At 46.5% G+C, this 18,583-nt stretch overlaps 1 protein-coding gene across 1 annotated transcript in view; it reads right to left on the bottom strand.

The window, feature by feature from the left end:
• The window catches only part of LOC128727684 (pseudouridylate synthase RPUSD2-like), a 90,736-nt gene extending 72,658 nt beyond the window's left edge, over positions 1 to 18,078 (bottom strand). Inside the window, exon 1 of the mRNA XM_053821623.1 lies at positions 17,479 to 18,078. Within this exon, the coding sequence (XP_053677598.1) occupies positions 17,479 to 18,078 (600 nt within the window). The remainder of the gene's footprint in view (positions 1 to 17,478) is intronic.
• Positions 18,079 to 18,583: the final 505 nt, after the last annotated feature.

Below are 18,583 nucleotides of genomic sequence, written 5' to 3'. Positions count from 1 at the left end.
TTCAAAACAGTATCACAGTCAAATTCTTCGTTACACCCATCAATTTCAACATATCGATAAAAAAAACGCCACAGCTAATAAAAATGCTTTGAGACAAATACTTGATCTTAACATATATTCCAAGCCGTTGAGTTTCGTTTCAATATCCTCTTATGAAAAATAATCAATGAACTGCTCTAACAGTCAAGCAGTGTAAAGGTGAGCTATAATTTATTATCGCCCGTAAAAAGTGCCATCGACGTGTTTGATTGATTTTCATTGGGCCATAAAAAGCGCAGTTTACGCGTGCCAGCCTGATGGTTTTTTGTTGCAGGGGCGAACATTACCAAACAGGACCAAACTCCAAGCTTCAGTTCCAGCAGGTTTGCAGAAGAACAAACATCATTATGGGAAAATTCCTCGCAACCACACAGGAGCACAGTTAGCCTGTTGATACATACACACTGATGTGACGATATCGTGAAGCACCATTGGCTCTTGTAAAATGTCATAAAACACAAACAAAAAATTCTCCCCCCTTTGGCAACAGCACACAGCCGAAAAAATATTCCACCAAGATGTTCAATTATGGCCCCCAAGCGGGCTGGGTACTAAATTTCCGTTTCCGATCGAAGCCACATCAGCCCAGGTCCCATGTCAATGGCTCACAGGAAATGGGACACATTTTTCTCGCTGAACGCACATCAATTTTTCTATTGAGTAAATAATGGTGCTTTCAAACAAAAGGGGAAAAAGGAATCCACAGTGTAGAAAATAAAAATGCTTTTGTGATCCAACTATTCCCAATAAAACTTATTGTGAAGTATACGAAAAAATAATTAAATATACTTTAGATTAAGCACTCAAAGAATGAGTATTCAAAACAAAATCTAATTTAAAAACCCTAGCTGCATATTAAATTTCTCAAATGAAATTTTTATATGTGATTTGTTATTTGGGATGAACAATATTAAAATAATTTTAATAATAAACACACTAATAGTTAAATTAAATTAAAATAAACCAAATCTCAACCGTTGGCAATCACAATCACAGTCATCAGTTCCGGTTGTATAGTGAACTTGATGATTGTCGATCAGACCTTTGAGTTTCCTTGCACGTCGTATTTCCACTCTGTCCAGCAACTGCTGAAAGAAAGTGCGACTGGCAATCAATTAGAGAATAACCTTTACGGTTTAAGATGTCTGCAGCAGAAGTTCACCGTTTCAAGACGCTCGTGCTACCCGTACGCTGTCCAGATCTTCATTAGCTTAATTAATTTTTCTTATCCCGCTTCTTCGTTACACAAACCGCACAATTTTTCTCCACACAGTTGGCAGCGTCAAGGTTCTCATCCATGTGTTCGTTATGACATATTGCTGATTTCTAAAGAATCACAAAAAACTTATGGACAAGATTTTTATCCCAAGTTTTTGTTGCTTGATATATAAACTAAACATGATAGTACAAGCAATTTAAACAAAACTAATTTCAGATATATTTAACTTGAATAAATTTAACAAAATTAAAATTTTATTTACACTAAAATAATCCTACCGGCAGGATTTGAATACTAGACATTAACCATAATTTCATTTCAAAAATACTCTACGGGTATAAAATGCTCTTAATTTTAGTAACTGATTTAAAGTTGTATAGCACTTTGCATTATTTTGTTTCGCTCAATATGCTCTGGAGCCGATGAACCAGTTTCACAGCATGCGATATTTAACTTGAACAAACTACGCCGTTTTGCACGGCACGTGTTCGCTCGCAATCACGTAACTGAGAGAGCAACAGTGGCATTATCATCATGAACAAAAACAGCAATAGAAGCGCCAATACCAACGGCTTTGGCAGCTTTGCGTCATGCCGCGATCCGCAGCCGCGAGGTGCACGAGATGTTTCGCGCGAAAGACCAATCTACGCCTCGCGATACGCTGCAGCGTGAAGAGCTTTCCAGCCCTAGTGGCTTTGCATCGTCCGATTGCAACGCCTCGTTACACTTGAGCACCTCTCATCGCAACGCATAATAATAGTTTCATTTAGAGACAAGCGAAGATGCCTCAACGCGATGCACGTAATTCAACACGCATATTCCGTATCCCATAGCAACCAGCCAAGGTGGGGATAAGATTTCAATCGGATCAGCTTTGACTTATCGCTTACACAACTTGGCATTGAGCAGAGGCTACCTGCTACTAAGCCGGTTTTACGTTTTCATGGTAGGTTTCATGGCGTGTTTGCCTTATTTATTTTTTACTTTTCATATTTTCTTCTGCGTAATTAGAGTGTCGAAAACACACCTGATTAAAACTTAATCAAAGCATTACACAAACGGTGCGTGATGCTTTATGCTAGCCTAACTAAAAAATATCCCACAGCTGTTGCATGTAGGCAAACTAACATTCGAAATAAGTACTCTGTCTCGCACTACAACACAAAAATCGACAATCATAATGGCAGCTAGCGTGAAACCTGCGTACACCGCCAACGCAAGATGGACGTAACGCTATAGATTTCAACTCGATATGACCGTCATGGACGGGAGCCAGTTACGCTTGACTTCCTGTAACATCTCAACAAAGAAATAATGACAGCCTCCAGCCTTCCACACGGGGAAGCGATCGACGCAAGCCATTCCTGTCAAGCAAATAACACCCGACTCGACCTTTCATTCTTCCAAGCATTTCAACCACATGAAGGACACTGCCCAAATATTATCTGCACACGCTGCCCGCCGGACGTAGAAGACATGACTAGTTAATTGCGGGCTGGCAGCGATCTACTTCGTTCGTGGGATACATTAGTGCCTCCGTCGTGCTGCGAAAGCTCCAGCAGCACACAAACAATGCGACTGGCGAACGCGAAGGGAAAGGAAACGTCCGGCCACGACACGGAATACAGTTTAAGTTTTGAAGGGCATTGCTTAATTTCCGCTGCGGATTCGCTGGTATCAAGCGAGTCAAGCGGCTCAGCGGACCGCTTAATGTATTACTATCTTTCTTGGGCAATAGGCGCATAAAAAGAAGAGAGAAATCAATGACTTCTTTTTATGCGATGCGATTAGTCAATTGTGTGCCGTCAAGCTGCGGTAAACATTGTGAGATTACAAATGGAATTGTATGAATAAAAAAAAAGAAAAACAATACCTTACCCTTGGCTCACTTTCTTGGTCTTTATTGCAGAGCCAGAGGGGTAGAGGGTTCATTGCGAACGAGAGCTTGAATTTTATGGATTTCAAGGCTACTTTTAATACACTTTTTCAATGTCGATGAGGTAATATATGCAAGCGAAATGGTTTCGGCATTTGTTGATGCATAAACCAGAGAAACGAAACAAGCTGTTTTTTACAGCCGCAATAAGAGACAAAATAACAGATAAATGTACATTACTTTTCAACCTTTTCAACCTTTGTTTTAAAGATCAATTTTGCGCTTGTCAGCATCGCTATATACCTGGAAAGAAAAAGAGAGAAAACAAACTTTATATTAAACAGGTAATCAGTACAGCATATAGAATTAGTTTGATATTTCTGCTACCCTGAAGCTCACATGCTTTACATGTCAAACATACGACGACGGTAGGAGATATATACTTTGTAACACAAATAATGGCAAGCCACTAGAAGCATGAAATACGATTAGTATCCTTTGCGTTTCATCTACGGTTGCAGTTTCGAGTGGACTTTTGATGCATGTTACAGTGTAACGAAAATAGCATCGAACCGATCATCGTCATCAACATTATCATCAACTAACTTCAAACCGACGTGAACTACCGATGCAGCATGCATCGATGTGGCCGATTTGCTTGCATGCCAACGTGACGCACTAACTACTGCACTGCCCGATAACGCGGCAATAAATTCATTTTCTGAATAATTAACTTTTGAATATTCATTACTGCTGCCACACCCGCTTTTCCGCTATTCGTGCAAAGGCTGCCAGTGCTGCTGCCACTTCTGATTAATTACTGGCGGGTGGGTGTGGAAAAAAAAAGATAGTGAACCATCGACAATTGGAGCGCAAACGCAACATTACAGACGTGTTTGTTAAGTAGCACACCAGGAGAGGATCACACTGGAGGATGAAAACAGTTGACGAAACGCCGCTGCTAATGCACAACCACAGATCTGACTCGAGTGGGCTAGGGCTAAAGGGCGTAGATTAAATGCTAATACTCACTGATGCCATAGTAATCTGCAGTGGACTGTTGCCCTGAGGGAAGGCCATACGATTTATAGCAAAAGCACTTGAATGATCCAGACAATAATTGCAACGAAGCTGTGATTCAGCTTTTATCAACAAACCAATTAAGGGCTATGCATAGAAAAGAAAGTACAATGTTCCATATTGTGTCACATAGTAACCATCATAAAACGATTTGGTAAATAAAACAAATCATTAACTTATAAGTACTGCGTTATAATACTTTTTTTTACTTTAAAAGTATTGACCAGATGGAAAAGTGCTTCTTACACAAGAGGTCAGTGTTTACTGCTGGATGCTTATTGGAAATCCTTATGTCGGCCGTATTTAACCATCACATACATATTCCATCACGCTCGGTTGGATTTCAATAAGTGGCAATTTGTGAAAGTAGTGCTCCATATAAAGATGTCTCTTACGAGAGCGAATCTATCAACCTCCCCGAAGCCACCACAGGGACGGAAATGACCGTGGACTCGTAAAATGAAAATAAAACGATCAAACGTCGATATCCGATGGTAAAAATCAAACTCCACGAATGGAACCCGTGCCGGAAAAGACAACTAGCAAAAACCCGCTCGAAGGACCTTCTTTGAGGAAAAAAAAAATCGCCCAACATAACAACTTCCAGGCCCAGCGCGGGCACCAGGACGAACCCTTCCCAAGCCGGTGGTAGCGCATGCAGCTGAAGAAAAGACAGTACAACAACACGACGACGTGCGAAATGTCCTTTGAGCGGACGGGATTCACTTCCTTTCCCTGCCACACCTCGAGCAGCACCAATCTGGCTTACCGAAAAGTGCTTTTCAACCGCCCGGAAGAGAAACCTCCCAAAGATGTACACATGGCACGCACGGTAAAGGCGCCCCCGTGCATGAAAGGTTATACGATTTTTTTTACTGCCTCTCACACACGACGACAGAACGGGGTGAATTGATCACCCCCGGGAAAGCGGGTTGCCGGAGATATCGATTTCTTTTATTAGCACCAGGTCACGTCCGGTTTGGGCGCAGGGTAGCACTCCCACAAAAGGGCAGTACCGGGCGTTTTTGCTGAAGCAACGAAGCTTACTGCCACCACGCAGTTCGGTGTGGCCAAGGAAGGAACGGCAGCGTAAACCCTCTGCTCGACGCCGAACCATAAAATGGATGTCGTCGTTTGCCGAAACACATATACACCCACCGAACACCGGGACATGCGACCTCCAGGGTTCAAGTCTAGCCCGGGGATAGGCGGAAGCACACCCTTAGATGGCACCGATGGCATGAGAAAGGACATTAGCAAAAATCGATTTCAGGTTAAGATAACGATGAGTTCACCCCGGCGAACACGTTGGGGCTCGAAATGGCGCCATCATCGTGATCATCCCTGCGCTGCCGAAGGCGGAAAGGCAACACCGCTGCCAGCAAGTACAATAGTGGGCGTGTTGTAATGACCCAAGTACGGCTTCCCAGACCACGGGGAGCTGAATTTACACGAGGATTAGTGAGCAGATTCGGCAGAAAGTTCATTCAATTAGCTCATTGGCGATTGAAGCTACAGGCTAATAACAATAGTTCCATTCGGCATAAAACCAAACCCCTCGATCCGCCCCGTGCTCTTAATTGACCTTTCGGATGAAGGAGACGCTTCGAAAGGATTTCCTTTCTTAATTCAATTGAACGCCCCCACGAAGGAAAGCAACAAGTGTTTCCGTACCACTCTTACGACACAAAACTCATTTGCAAACTGTTGAAATCAGCATAGGGTTTAGTGACTGCTAAACAATTTCCCCCCCAAAAACTAATCTTTAAAGGTAATTTTTCAACAGTAACACCTGTATTACTTTTCATACTTTAGTAATGTTACACACGAAGACAGCTTGATGATATTCATAAGTTGCATTTGCAAGTAAATAATTGCACAAAAATTATGTTGCAATGCATGCGTTCGATTGGTATTTGCCCGCATCTCGCATAAATCAAAAGTTGTTGGCCTTTTCCACTAAAACCGCGGTTTTCCTTGACTCGTCCGGTCAGTTCTTGGTTCAATTTGCGGTCTGAACTTCTGGCAAATGGTATGAAGCAATGCAAAACCTTTGCGCCGGTGCGACCCGGCGGCCAAGATCGAGATGGGACAGCACACGTCGCCTAGAAATCCGGCGGTCGCGATTATCTTGGCAAAAGCCAGGCAGGAAAAAAAACGAGAAAAACATGCACCCAGCAGAGACACCGTCGATCTGTCACATCTGGTGCGAGGCACACACACACACACACTGAGCGGTCACGTTCTCCCAGTCGCCTACCACCCATCTCGTAAATGGCTTTATTCCTATCCTTTTCCACCACGGCACCACTCTCGGACCAGTTGTCTCACTTGAGAAATGACGCCAAGCAAACAGCATCATAGACTTCCCGCTCGCTTTTCGTCCCCGTGCCGAACAGCCAAAGGCCAACCCGGTGTGTGCCACGAATACAGTTTGCTTGAGCTATTACCTACACACCGAGGCGCACTCTGATGGTTGCCATCGCTTGTGCCACCCCGTTTGCGAGCAAGCTGCGGGACTATTTTACATCCACCCGGGACCGAAGGAAAAACGCCATTTGCTGACATTAGGGAGCTACGTTCGTCTCCGCGAGCACCAGCGATCACCAGCGATCGCTCGAGAGTCTTGCCCCACTAGAAGTCGCAAACGGTACCGGGGCGACGTCTACGTCGGGGAGCTGAACAAAAATAGATTCCTCCCAAACGGTTCAGATGGCATCGACAACCAAAACAGACATCACAGCCGGCTCCACGGTATGCGCTCCCGACATGCCCCAGAGCAGCGTAATGGCGAAAAAGCGGCAGAGAAACCGGGGCGTAGACCGGGAACGAGACACAAAAGTGCACGCGATTTGGATTAGATATTTCGAAAGGCAACAGTAACGAAACCAAAGCACCAGCAACAACAACAACAACGATACCGAAAAATACAAGAAATCAAGAATAGAAAACTAAAATCTTTTGCCCTCATGTCAGACCGCGGCCAGTCTGCTAGCGCACGGTGGGGTTGCGCTTGCCAAAGTAGCCGAGATTGTGTCTAGTACGCTGGTAGCGCGCTGGTTTTTGTACCAGCTGGCATTTATATGCGGCATCCTCGGCCCGGTAGACGGATGGCCCTTGTATACGGACCATAATCATAAAAATAGCTGAGATACGAGGTCGAAGTAATTAAAACTCTCGGCAAGACACAATCTTTCAATGCTTTTAATCGAAGCAGAATATATTTACGGCACCCATTTACCGGACTTGAAGCTGAAAAAAAAAACAATCCATTGCACCACAATTACCCACGGCGCCGTTCGAATATGAAATCCGTTCGTCGATTAGTTTCATTCTGCAATGGGCACGAATCCGTGCGTCACGTTGTGTTTTACATTCCACATACACGAGCGATACCCGGCCACCAACGGCAGAAGTTTTCCCCTAGCGCGAAGCCACACCAAAAGTTACGAAATCAAACCAACATGCCCGAATGCGCTCAGCATCACCGCCATGGAAACTATTATTCAAAGTTTAACGACGCAATCTCACAAACCCCATCGCGATGCATATCAAGCTCGCACCAGTGCGAGCCAAAATTTCGTCACTGATACTGGCAATGCGCAGGCCAAGCACAGGCCCATCGACCGTCACCGCACATTCAGAGCAAGTGTAAATTGGCACCGGCAGCCGGCAACCCACAGAGAAACCCTATGAACTTTAATAGCTTCCCTCTTTCGGCGTTGCGAAACGGAAGACGCAGCTATCCGGTCATCCGTAAATCGTCGGAGACCGACCATTGGGAGAAGATAATTGGCTTTGTCAGCGCGAAGGCTTCTGATGGGTCGCCGGATGGCTTTTCGGCTAAGTGACGGAAAGAGACGAATAATACTCATTTATCTAACCGCCACTCAAGCCGTTCATCTCGTGGCGTTTCAGCATTCCACTGGACGGGTGGGCAGCAGGCAGCGCATAGGGCAAAAGTTAAGAACGTACAGAAAAATACACATTAACCCACAGGAAACGCATGGCATTTTGACCCACATAGGCGAATAGTGACAGACCGAAAATGAAAAAAACTCTAATACAGACACGGACCATCGCCCGATGTGGACAGTTAAGCCACATTGATAGCGAACCAACCCAACTGCTGTGGTGTAGAGATGCTGGTGGTCCAAAAAACGACAGCAAATGTTTATGAAAAGTGCAGACAGTTTTGGATGCATACCAAGTCGAAGAACAAAGCACATTAGCCTTCGAGCCAGCGGCGGCATCGCAGAATGTCGTCGGTGCAACGGCTCGACCATAATTTATTTGAAGCGATCAGCATTCGGAACGGTCATCGATGGCACGGAAGCCGTCGTGCGTATCTTTAAGAATGTTGATTCAGTTTTTGGATTGCATCCAACAGCACATGAAAAGCGTAAAATAGTGGATTTTCAAATCGTTTGCTAGTTCATTATCGTTGCACATCATTACCTTTATAAATAAAGAAATGAAAAACTAATCGAATGTGCAAAAATGTGCACAACACTTTTCCATATATTTAATCATAAACAGTGCTTGCTTTTCGTCTAGGATTTCTCATCGTCTATAAACTATCGGATAGATACACAAAATTCATGGTAGTTTCAACCCTTAAACAGTTCCAAGCGTTGTGCTTCAGAGCACACTAGTTCCGGATACAAAATTAGAAACAACGGTGACATGTAAACATTTCATAAATCCCACCAACACTATTGCCACCGGAAATTATCACATTTCCCAAACAGGGCCTATGATTAGATCATCAGTTCGTCGTCACACCACGCGTTCGCAGCCTCCCAGCGGCTGTGGGTCGATAAAATTTTCATTTAAAGACTAATAAGTTGCTCTAGTGAGAGAATATCGATTTTCTCTTACACCGAGCAGTGGTCCACCATCGTCACCACATCGTCCAATGGGTGTGCGAAACAGCGTGCCGGGGAAAAAGCCCCCAAACACTACACCTTTGCTTGGGCCCTTCGGCGAGAAAACACAAACAAACCTCCTACGCAACGATAGCTTCTCCACTCAGAAATCCTTCGGCCGAAACTCGTCATAAACTTGGAGCCGCCTCCTTCATCCTAAGACGCTGTTTCTGCTCATTCGAGATATCGACATTTGTACGACCTTCAAAAATGCTGCGATAGATTCGAGCCGTGAAGACAATTCCCCACGATCCTGCAGATATGGGTTGTTTGAGCCGATCGTATTATGCCGTAACTTTGAAGTGGTAACATAACGATACGCAATTCAACGGCGGGATAAGAGGAACTTTTGCTCGTTTCCAGACTAGCTGCTCTATGCCATGGGAAGCCAATCGAATTTCCGCTCACTCGAGCAGCCATACACAGTGTTGTATTCGATTGCATTAAAACATGATTACAAACAAACATTCGCTTGATATTTGATTCACATACTGCGTTGGAAAATATAGCCTACTGTTCGGCTATTTTTACGTTTACGAACTTTCCAGCTTCCTGCGTAAGTTCACTAAAACCGTTTCATGAAGCAGTTCACGCGCACATAAAGAGCTGATTTTTGTTTGTCATGCTAAAGTATTTCGCCAAAGCAAAAGCGGAAAAAAATGCAACATAAAATTCGAATGTGTAATTAAATTTTTTCATAGATTCTGCACTCGACTGGCCTGAATGAGCTTTTCGCCACACCTCCCAATCGATGCGCTCCCCATTCATATAAGACTGTTCGAGGGAGCTACGAAATTTCACCGCAGTTGCCCTGCTATAAACGGCCTATGACACGCATAGCGGCACGGTGGCAGTGCCAGGAAGACTTCCATACAATCGAAAGCTTCCATGTCCTGGTCGTGAGTGGCGCACGCGAAGCCATTATTTAGCGACTGGTAGCGACCGCTCTACGTTGGCACGCTAGTTGTTCGGATTAGTGTGAATAGTTGTTTATTTATTTTGTTTTTCATCTTCCCTTTCGTTGATTCTCCAACGCTAGCGGCAGCTACCTTTTCGAGCCAACGCCGACAATGTGACGTTTCAAAGCGCCTGTGCCCTACACGAAGCCCACCTTTGCATTCTGTAGCAACGGAAGCTCGAAAAGGAACGCAAAGGGGAGATTATTGTGCGATGTCGGTAGGTCGTCATTACCGGTAGCTGTCGGGGTGCTAGCAGCTAACCTCTTGCAAAACGTTCCAGGGACAAATAGCTATCGAAATAGCACCACCATCAATCGATTTTCCTTCAACCAACCAGGATCAGGGTGTTCGCAGGTAACGCAGTGTCACACCGCAAGCAGCATGACGGCGCTGGCTCGGTTTCACAATACTCCGCCGCCGCGGTACTGGCATGTAATGAATATGAAACAGTTTATCCATTTTTGCCACGATTCTGATCTAAAGCCACCGGCATACTGGTCTGCAGCCGTCCACCGTTCGGCAGCGATCGTTACGTGCACACGCCGCTCAAACCAGATCCCACTTGATAGAATTTCTTTCCGATGGCACAATTAGACCACGGCACGAAGAACCATGCAACCATGACCACGAAGTGGATCAGCAATTTATTCGAACAGGGACAACCGGCAACCATGTTGGCGCATTGATCCAACGGCGATGCAGTCCGAAAGAAACACTCTGACGAACCGTAGCGTTCGCGAAAGCGGCATCTTATAATTATTTCCATCACATCGTGCCACTGCAACGTGAAAATGATGCCCGCGCGATGATCGCTGTCGTGGATTGAATTGAAAAATAACGAAATAATAGTACAACCTCCCGTGTCCTTCCAGGCTCGTTGAATTATCGGCCAGACAGTTGCTTAGCAGATCGTTAAGCAGCTTCACATCACAGCGCGGTATCGCTTTACATTACACCAGCATGTTTGCTTTGCGATTCCTTTTTGAGTAAGTTTACCGGAGCCCCGTAACTAGTTTAGCAAAAGTTACGTTCCATCAGCGACGCGGTGGTTGATGGAAGGCCCTCGGGTCACTTCCATGTAAGGAGCAACCGGCCGTGTAGATTGCTCGCGGGAATGAAGCACGAAACTTTTGTTCGTCGTACGTCCGCGTACATCTCACGCGGTACCGCATGACGGGCGATGGGCTACAACTTTGAAACATAAGCATCATTATCATTACTTTGGAGCAAGACCACTAGAAATGCTCGCTCTGTACGCCCAATATCGCATCACTCGTTAGCCGCTCCGTCACGTACGTGACTTTATGGCGGCAGATATAGATAGCAATCATCGCTTCTCATCCGCACTCGCCCAACACTACCGGCACTAGCTACAGTTCGCTTCACGAAGGATGGCGTGTGTATGCTAGGCGACACATGTGCCCGAGGACTACGGTAAACTACGGAAAACTGAAGATGACTAACAACGGTAAGATGCACACACAAGATGCAGTATCGAATGCTTATGGTGCGCACTCACTTACGCCGTCTTGGAGGACTACTCTATTGCGGCGGAAGTAATTGGTTGTTTGTTTTGATTGTATAATAATGGAATTTTGAATGGCTTATTTTAAATATTAAAGTTTCAAATGGGCCTTTTTTTAAATATTAAAGTTGCAAATTTAATGACAGCTATAGGGCAACACGCCTCTTTAGCATGTTAAAGGCGCACATTTCTTACAAAAAATTTACGTTCAAGTAAATATCTGCCAAAAAAAGCCGCTATACCCAAGACAATTGAGGAGAAATATTGCACTCACAATGGAATGGAGGAAACATTTGCATAACAGTGTCGAGATCGGGCAAACCAGGCCAAGTAACAAACAAGCAACCATGGAAGCTATTGAAGCATCACGGATAATGATCATCCTCATCCGGGATCGAATCACAAGATTACTGAAAAGTACCACTCACTTCCTGCCAATAGCCGGTGAAATCCGGCCAACATCTTGCTGCTCAAGTCGAGCCAACCAACCAGCGAAGAAGCGCACAGTCGACCGAGCCAAACCTTCAATTAGTGTGACCCAACATTTTTGCCCATCGGAAGGATGCCTAATTAATTTTGACTGATTGGCCAAGCTGCTTGAAACTGGAAATTAAGCACAAACCATCGTCTGGGTTTAATTTTAACAAAAAGCCAAAACGGGGGCCAAACGAAAATAAAAAATGGCACGGCACATTAGAACTGGAAGGGGTTCGGGTCAACGTCGCCGAAGACATCATCGATTTTTATCTCGTTTCGCTCGATATTTTAGGAGCTTCCGGACGTTCCAGCCGAAAATCAGGATTGATGAACGAACGGAACGTGCCTTGGGGTTGGGCGCAGCCGAGGAAATCTGTCTACACCAGAGCGAGACACGTGGCGAATTCGCTGCTCCACCCGTGGCGCCAAAGTATACTTTCATCCATCAAACGTCCAGCCAGATCGTTTGTGTGTGTTTGTGAATGTGTTTTTTCTTCTCTCATCACCGTCTTTCCTTTTCCCGCTCTCGCTATTTTTATTTCCACCATCAACCGTTCAGCGCCGCTGTAACAGCGAGCGCGTGGCGAAGACGGCCGTACATATTTTCGTAACATTTGTCGGAGTGATTTATCACGCCCGGCAAAAGATCATGGCGACCGGAAATCGGGCTAAGAATATCGACCGACACAACCGTCGACCAATGGCAGGAAGAACGACAACCAAATCAACAGAAGCGCAAACTTTACTAATGCGCTCTAAAACCGCTCTTTTGTTACCGATTCCTTTGTGTGCGGGAAAGTCACATGGAGGAGGGCAAAAGGTTGGGGATACAAAGTATCGTAACTTTAAATCGCCCATCGAGGCGGAAGAGTATCCATCTTCTCGTCGAGGGTGGAGTCGGATAGAAATTACTTGAACCATTACTTACAACACGATGTTCTACAAATATCTACCTAGATAACAGACCCGATTCTTGAAAAAAAGATACATTTATTTTAGTTTGGAATTTAACACAAGAAAAAACAACGATTTCTTACATTTGGTTTGGAAGGAAGCTTGGGTTGGGAAGAGATACTTGAAATGTAGCACGTTGGTAGCATACAAGCCCTCCGAAGTGAAGGTTAACGATCATTTACTTCATGATAAAAAAGAAGCAATAAAACCTAACTCCAGTGATCAGTTGTCCCTTGTACATGCCCGCAAGCAATGCATCACACGAGAGAAAAAAAACCCTTCTTAGCGTCATCACAATGCATAATTAAACAGTAGTAAACATTTTAATCGAGTGCGCACCACATCCATCTTTCATTGCTTCCTTTTTCTTGTCAATGGCGGGGCATCATCATTAAACGTAGGAAAATAACCGTTCCACGAAAATGCCACCCGCAAGCATACGGAGAAAGAAGTCAATTAAAACTTCACTAAAGTAATTAATCCTCTCGTCATCCCGCTGCCGTAGGTTGCCGCGCTAAACGGCTTTACTCGCACGCCACATCCAGGCGCCCGCACTAATGAACGGCCAGCTCGCACAAGAAGCGAACGAACGAAAGAGCACGAATGTCGCACTATAAATAGTTCGCCCCCGCGGGGAAAGCTGCGACAGAAAAGGACGACATAGCGGAACGTATCATAAAAAAAAATAATAAAACGGGCACACAAAAAAGCTTCCGATCTTCCGTGCACCGTGACAAAGCTTTCACTTTTACCTTCCACCGAAGCGGTCAGCTCCGTTGGCCACAGGATATGACGCCACTATCAAGACGGAACACGAACGGATACGACACGGTGACCGGGCGGGCTCGGTATGTCGGCTTTGCGTTGGCCGCTGGCGGAAATATTATTTTATTTTATTCTTCGCACCCGTTTCGGGCCAGCAGCATCGCCCCGCCGAGGAGAACGGTTCGTGTGGCGCGTTTTAATCCCAGAAAGACCACGGGGACGACCTTGATGATGCTCGCACGGGGAAATGGGAAATAAAACTCTCTCCTCCCACTACGGTGGCACCAGTTGAAACGGTGTCCACTGCGGAAAGCTCTTGAAAGATCGGTGTTAAAAAGGCCGCCTGAGCTTTTCGCTCGCAAATCCTGCCGCCCGACACTTGACCTCAAGAAGTGAACCCTTAAGCTTCGTGCTTGCGAAGAGGAGTTTGCGATTTATCCGGTGGCTGGTGGCAATTATTTGCCGTTTCCGACGGAGCCACAGATGCGCATCTCCAGCGGTCGAAGGATGCAGTCCAAAAAAAAAGTAATAGAACGAAGGCATCGAGCACCACATTAACGTTAACGTGTTCATTTTGCCAAGACGCCGTATGGGGAGGCAAAAAAAAACCCCAGAAGGTGCTCTAAATGAGCGAGCAAAAAGTTCGACAAATAGCTATTTTTAGGGCACGAAAAAGTACGCATTTCACCATTCCCATGCTTTGGCCCTCCCCGAGCGATCGTGATTAATTCTATAATTTATCTTTTAAAATAATAAAGTTAACACCAGCGGCAAGTGGTCCCCACATTGGAAGGACCCAGTCGACGGTTCGATTCTTCGCAAGACACGTCCTCATAGTACGGCTCGTCGGCCGACTCTTCTCACAGCACGGCTGGGTACGGGCGAGACCACAAATGAGCCGTAAACGATGCAAGACCACTCACTGTCCAATCTGCCGTCGGATGAGGCACACCGCAAGCGGTCGGCTGCCAGGGAGTCAACCGTAATGGGCCACGGTGACTGAACTAGAACACTAACCGTTCGCTAACTGTTTTAATTTATGGGGCATTGGGAAGGCACAAGCTGTGAAGCAGCCATTTTACGGTCCTACCGTATATTGCGTACGTACATGATCTAATTATTACGTTTCATCCCGAACAAGCGACGATCCCCTCGAGGGTACGAGTTTATGTGATTTGATTGCTTCTTGCGTGAGAGGGAAAAATGTTATCTTGAGTTATTTCTTTAATTAAAGCAGTGTCTAGTTTCGTGTAGTTAAATCTTCTGTCTATTCGCTTCGAAAACGACAATTTATGGAAAGTCGTCCCTACGTGCGTCATGTTAGATGTGCGCTTTTTTTTGTTTTGTTTCACGCAACTGAATGAACTTCACCCCCCTACAGGGCACAGTATGTGGGCTGGCGGGTTTCCAGACACCACCAGTAAAATTGAACGGCCCTCACATTTAGGCGTGCCTTCATCCAACCACGCAGCACACAGAGCATCACACGTAATGCAAATGTAAACCGCATGCATTTTGTCACCGATCCGATGCCACCCAAAACGGCCTGTGGCAGAGAACGTGGTGATGTCGGCCTGACGCAGATCCGGCATTCTGCCTTAAACGCAGCTTAAGATTAAACGCAAGATTTGAGCGTCGTAAAAGCTGACTTTTATTGTGCGGTGTGAAACACGCACTATCAGGACGCGACGACGACCGAGGCAGGAAAACCAACCAACCGAACGCGGAATCACGAACAAGTCGTAAGAAGCACCTTTCTAAATTGCTTGGAAAAGCCCGAGGCGCCTCACGCCCCCGTGCGGGTGTTTTATTCGATTTTTAGCATCTCGTGCGCGTGCGGCTATTGGCCGGCGGCGGGGTCGTGTTCTTGTTAAGTGCTCAACGCGGTCTGAAATGGAGCCCCGGCGTGCAGGAAGAAGAGGAATGTCGTTCTGGGTTTTTCGGAAACGGCCATACCACGCCATGCCGATTGGCCCCACAGACCCCGGGTCACTCGACCGAAATGATTCGATGTGACGCCCGGTGTCGTTGGCTATTATAATTATAAGCGGCAGCCTACGAGCTATACGTGCTCAATTCACACACAATAGCGATCCCTGGGCACCCTGGGCGGAAAGCTCCACCGGCGGACCCGGCCCGTCCGGCCCGACCGGGGTTCGCAATGCCGCAGTGCTATTTTTGGCCAAGCTCCTATATTTAACAGCGCCACAGCATCACGGAAACATTGGCTGCGCCATCCTCCACGCGCGACGAGGCGAGTGTAAACGAGACCGGCGGGAACCCGGGCGGGCCCTTTTGGGTTGAGAGCAATTGGATCTAGTTCTGGCAGCCCGGCTGCTCCCAAGGAATGCCGGAGGGGATCGCTGCGTACGAAAGGCACCAAATTGGTTTAATTAGGATTGCTTCTTGTAACACGAGCACCCTGTCCAAACCGGCCACAAACCAGCAGCAAACGGACGAAAGAAAACGTTTGGCTTTCGGTTCGTTGAATTAGCTCAACATATCACAGGGTTTCACGGTAAAAGGAAGTTCAGTTCAATCGATACCAGTCTGTCGGACGATCAAGTCATCGCCCTGAACGAAAAAGAACGAAATACTGCAGGGCTTAACAGTGATGTATAATAGACTAAAACTGCTAGCAGTAACTAATTGTACCAACACGAACGAAACCATCTGTTTAAACGAAGAAAAAAAATCTGTTTAAATTGTTAATTATATTATCCACACTTTTCTAGCAAGAAAATTGATATTACTTGTGTTCTCGTACTTCGGGCATCATAAAAAAATCTTAATACTGTGGTACCGGACACTAATGTAATACAGTTAATTTTTATGCAGAATCCTCAGCTGCGGAGTACATAACTTTGCTAATTATCTACCGCAAGAGGGGAACGAGTTGAAAACAACCATTCGCCAGGGCCAGCGTTATAACGGCGTCCGGAGATGATTCATAAACTCGAATTATAGTCCTTTGAGAAACTAATTTTATGATTGCAAAAAAAAACACACACACACCGAGGGTCTCCAAGATGTTGCCCACAGTAAAAATGAGATAAACCCGCCAACGGATGTACGATTGTCATCCGCTGGAATGGCTGAGTCACAGATGATGTTTGGCCATAAGAAGCACAAAAGCGTCTGTTGTTAGAACATCCTGGCAGCATGCTAACAAACACCGCCACACACACACACACCTTAAGGGGGTGGAGAACGAACGCAAGAAGAACAAAAAAAAACGCTCCTGGAATCGATGTTCTATTTTAACTAGGGAGTTGCTATGCAAATGTTTGCCTGTTCGTTCTTTGGCGTTCGCTTTACGTCTTCGCACGAGTAGCCCCGGTCTGGCGTTTGCATCGCAGTCGTTTCTTATTGCAACACCCAATGCATGGAAAAATGTCCAATTTGAATTCCGTTCTGCTTACTTGCACCGGCAGGACGAATATTCGCATTTTCCTTCGTTGCACAGGACACACCAGACACGGCGGCGCTTCATTTCCAATCAAAAACCTCTGCAGCCCCACATAGGCAACGATTTCTCGTATCGAACACCCATTCGACTCCTGCAGCAGATCGCGTACGGAATTACATGCAAACATGCGTCACAAACAAGCGCCCGACGTGGTGTGCGGCTCGCCACTCGCAAGCACAAACCTTACCTTTCTCATCGGCATGATGAGCGTGTTCGACGGGACGCTGACCGGAGCCGTCTTCTGGCGCACTGGCACGACACCGACGCTGTTCAGATTGATGGTGGTGAGCTGCGACTGGGTTTGGCTCGCCGTGAGCTGCGGTTGCTGAGGCTGCTGGGCGCTAGCCATCGGCTGCTGGCCCAAATTCAAATGCGGATGCGTGACGAAGCTCCGCAGCGTCAGCGGCGTGAACATGGCCGCGGCAGCCGCCGGGTGCAGCGGCTGATGCTGATGCGGATGCTGATGCTGATGCTGGTGCTGATGCTGGTGTTGATGCTGATGCTGATGCTGATGCATTGCAGCGGCGGCAGCCACAGCGGCCGTGTTGTGCAGCGCAGCGGCCGGATGATGCAGCTGGTGCTGATAGGCGGCTTGCTGAGTTGCGGCCGCCTGCTGCACTTGTGGGTTTTGCACCGACTGCACCGTGGGCGGCTGCACGGCAGCGGCCGCTATCTGTGGCTGGTGGAAACCCGCCGTTGCCGGGTTAAACGGTACGGCCAACATCTTCTGTAGGCCTATTCCCGGAACGCCCCACGGGATGTACCACGAACCTGGGTGGTGCTGCATTTTGGCCGCGTGTCGAAACGAAGCGAAATCAAATCCTACCACCGACGCGAACCACGCAAACTCTCACGACCCAACGGATGAAAGCGAAATCGACCGCTCCGGCAAAACGAACGGGTACTTGCCACGTCCAAAAGAGACTTCCTTCCTTCCCGAAAGCTACACACTTTCGCGAGATGGCTTTCTTTCGCACCACCGAAACCCGACACTATCCACTTTATCACACGAATTAAACCCTACGCCTACTCTGAAGCAGCTTTCTTCACTGGCACGTTTAACGCCTCGTTTGTGGAGGAACACTGGACACACTTTCACACGCTCACAAGCTCCGGCTTGGGTGATTCGAGGCGAAAAAAAAAATAAAACGGAAGATCCTATCGCGGAGCCTCTTACGGCCAATTATGCTACGCTTAAACAGCTTTCGCAGAACACCCGGTGATGACTGCACAAAGCCATATGGTCTTCTCCGTTGATCGCCGCAGCAACGAGGCTCCTTCCACAAGGATGC

This window comes from Anopheles nili, chromosome 3 (genome assembly GCF_943737925.1).
Source record: "Anopheles nili chromosome 3, idAnoNiliSN_F5_01, whole genome shotgun sequence".
Classification (NCBI taxonomy): domain Eukaryota; kingdom Metazoa; phylum Arthropoda; class Insecta; order Diptera; family Culicidae; genus Anopheles; species Anopheles nili.
This window is presented reverse-complemented; position numbering and strand designations above follow the sequence as displayed.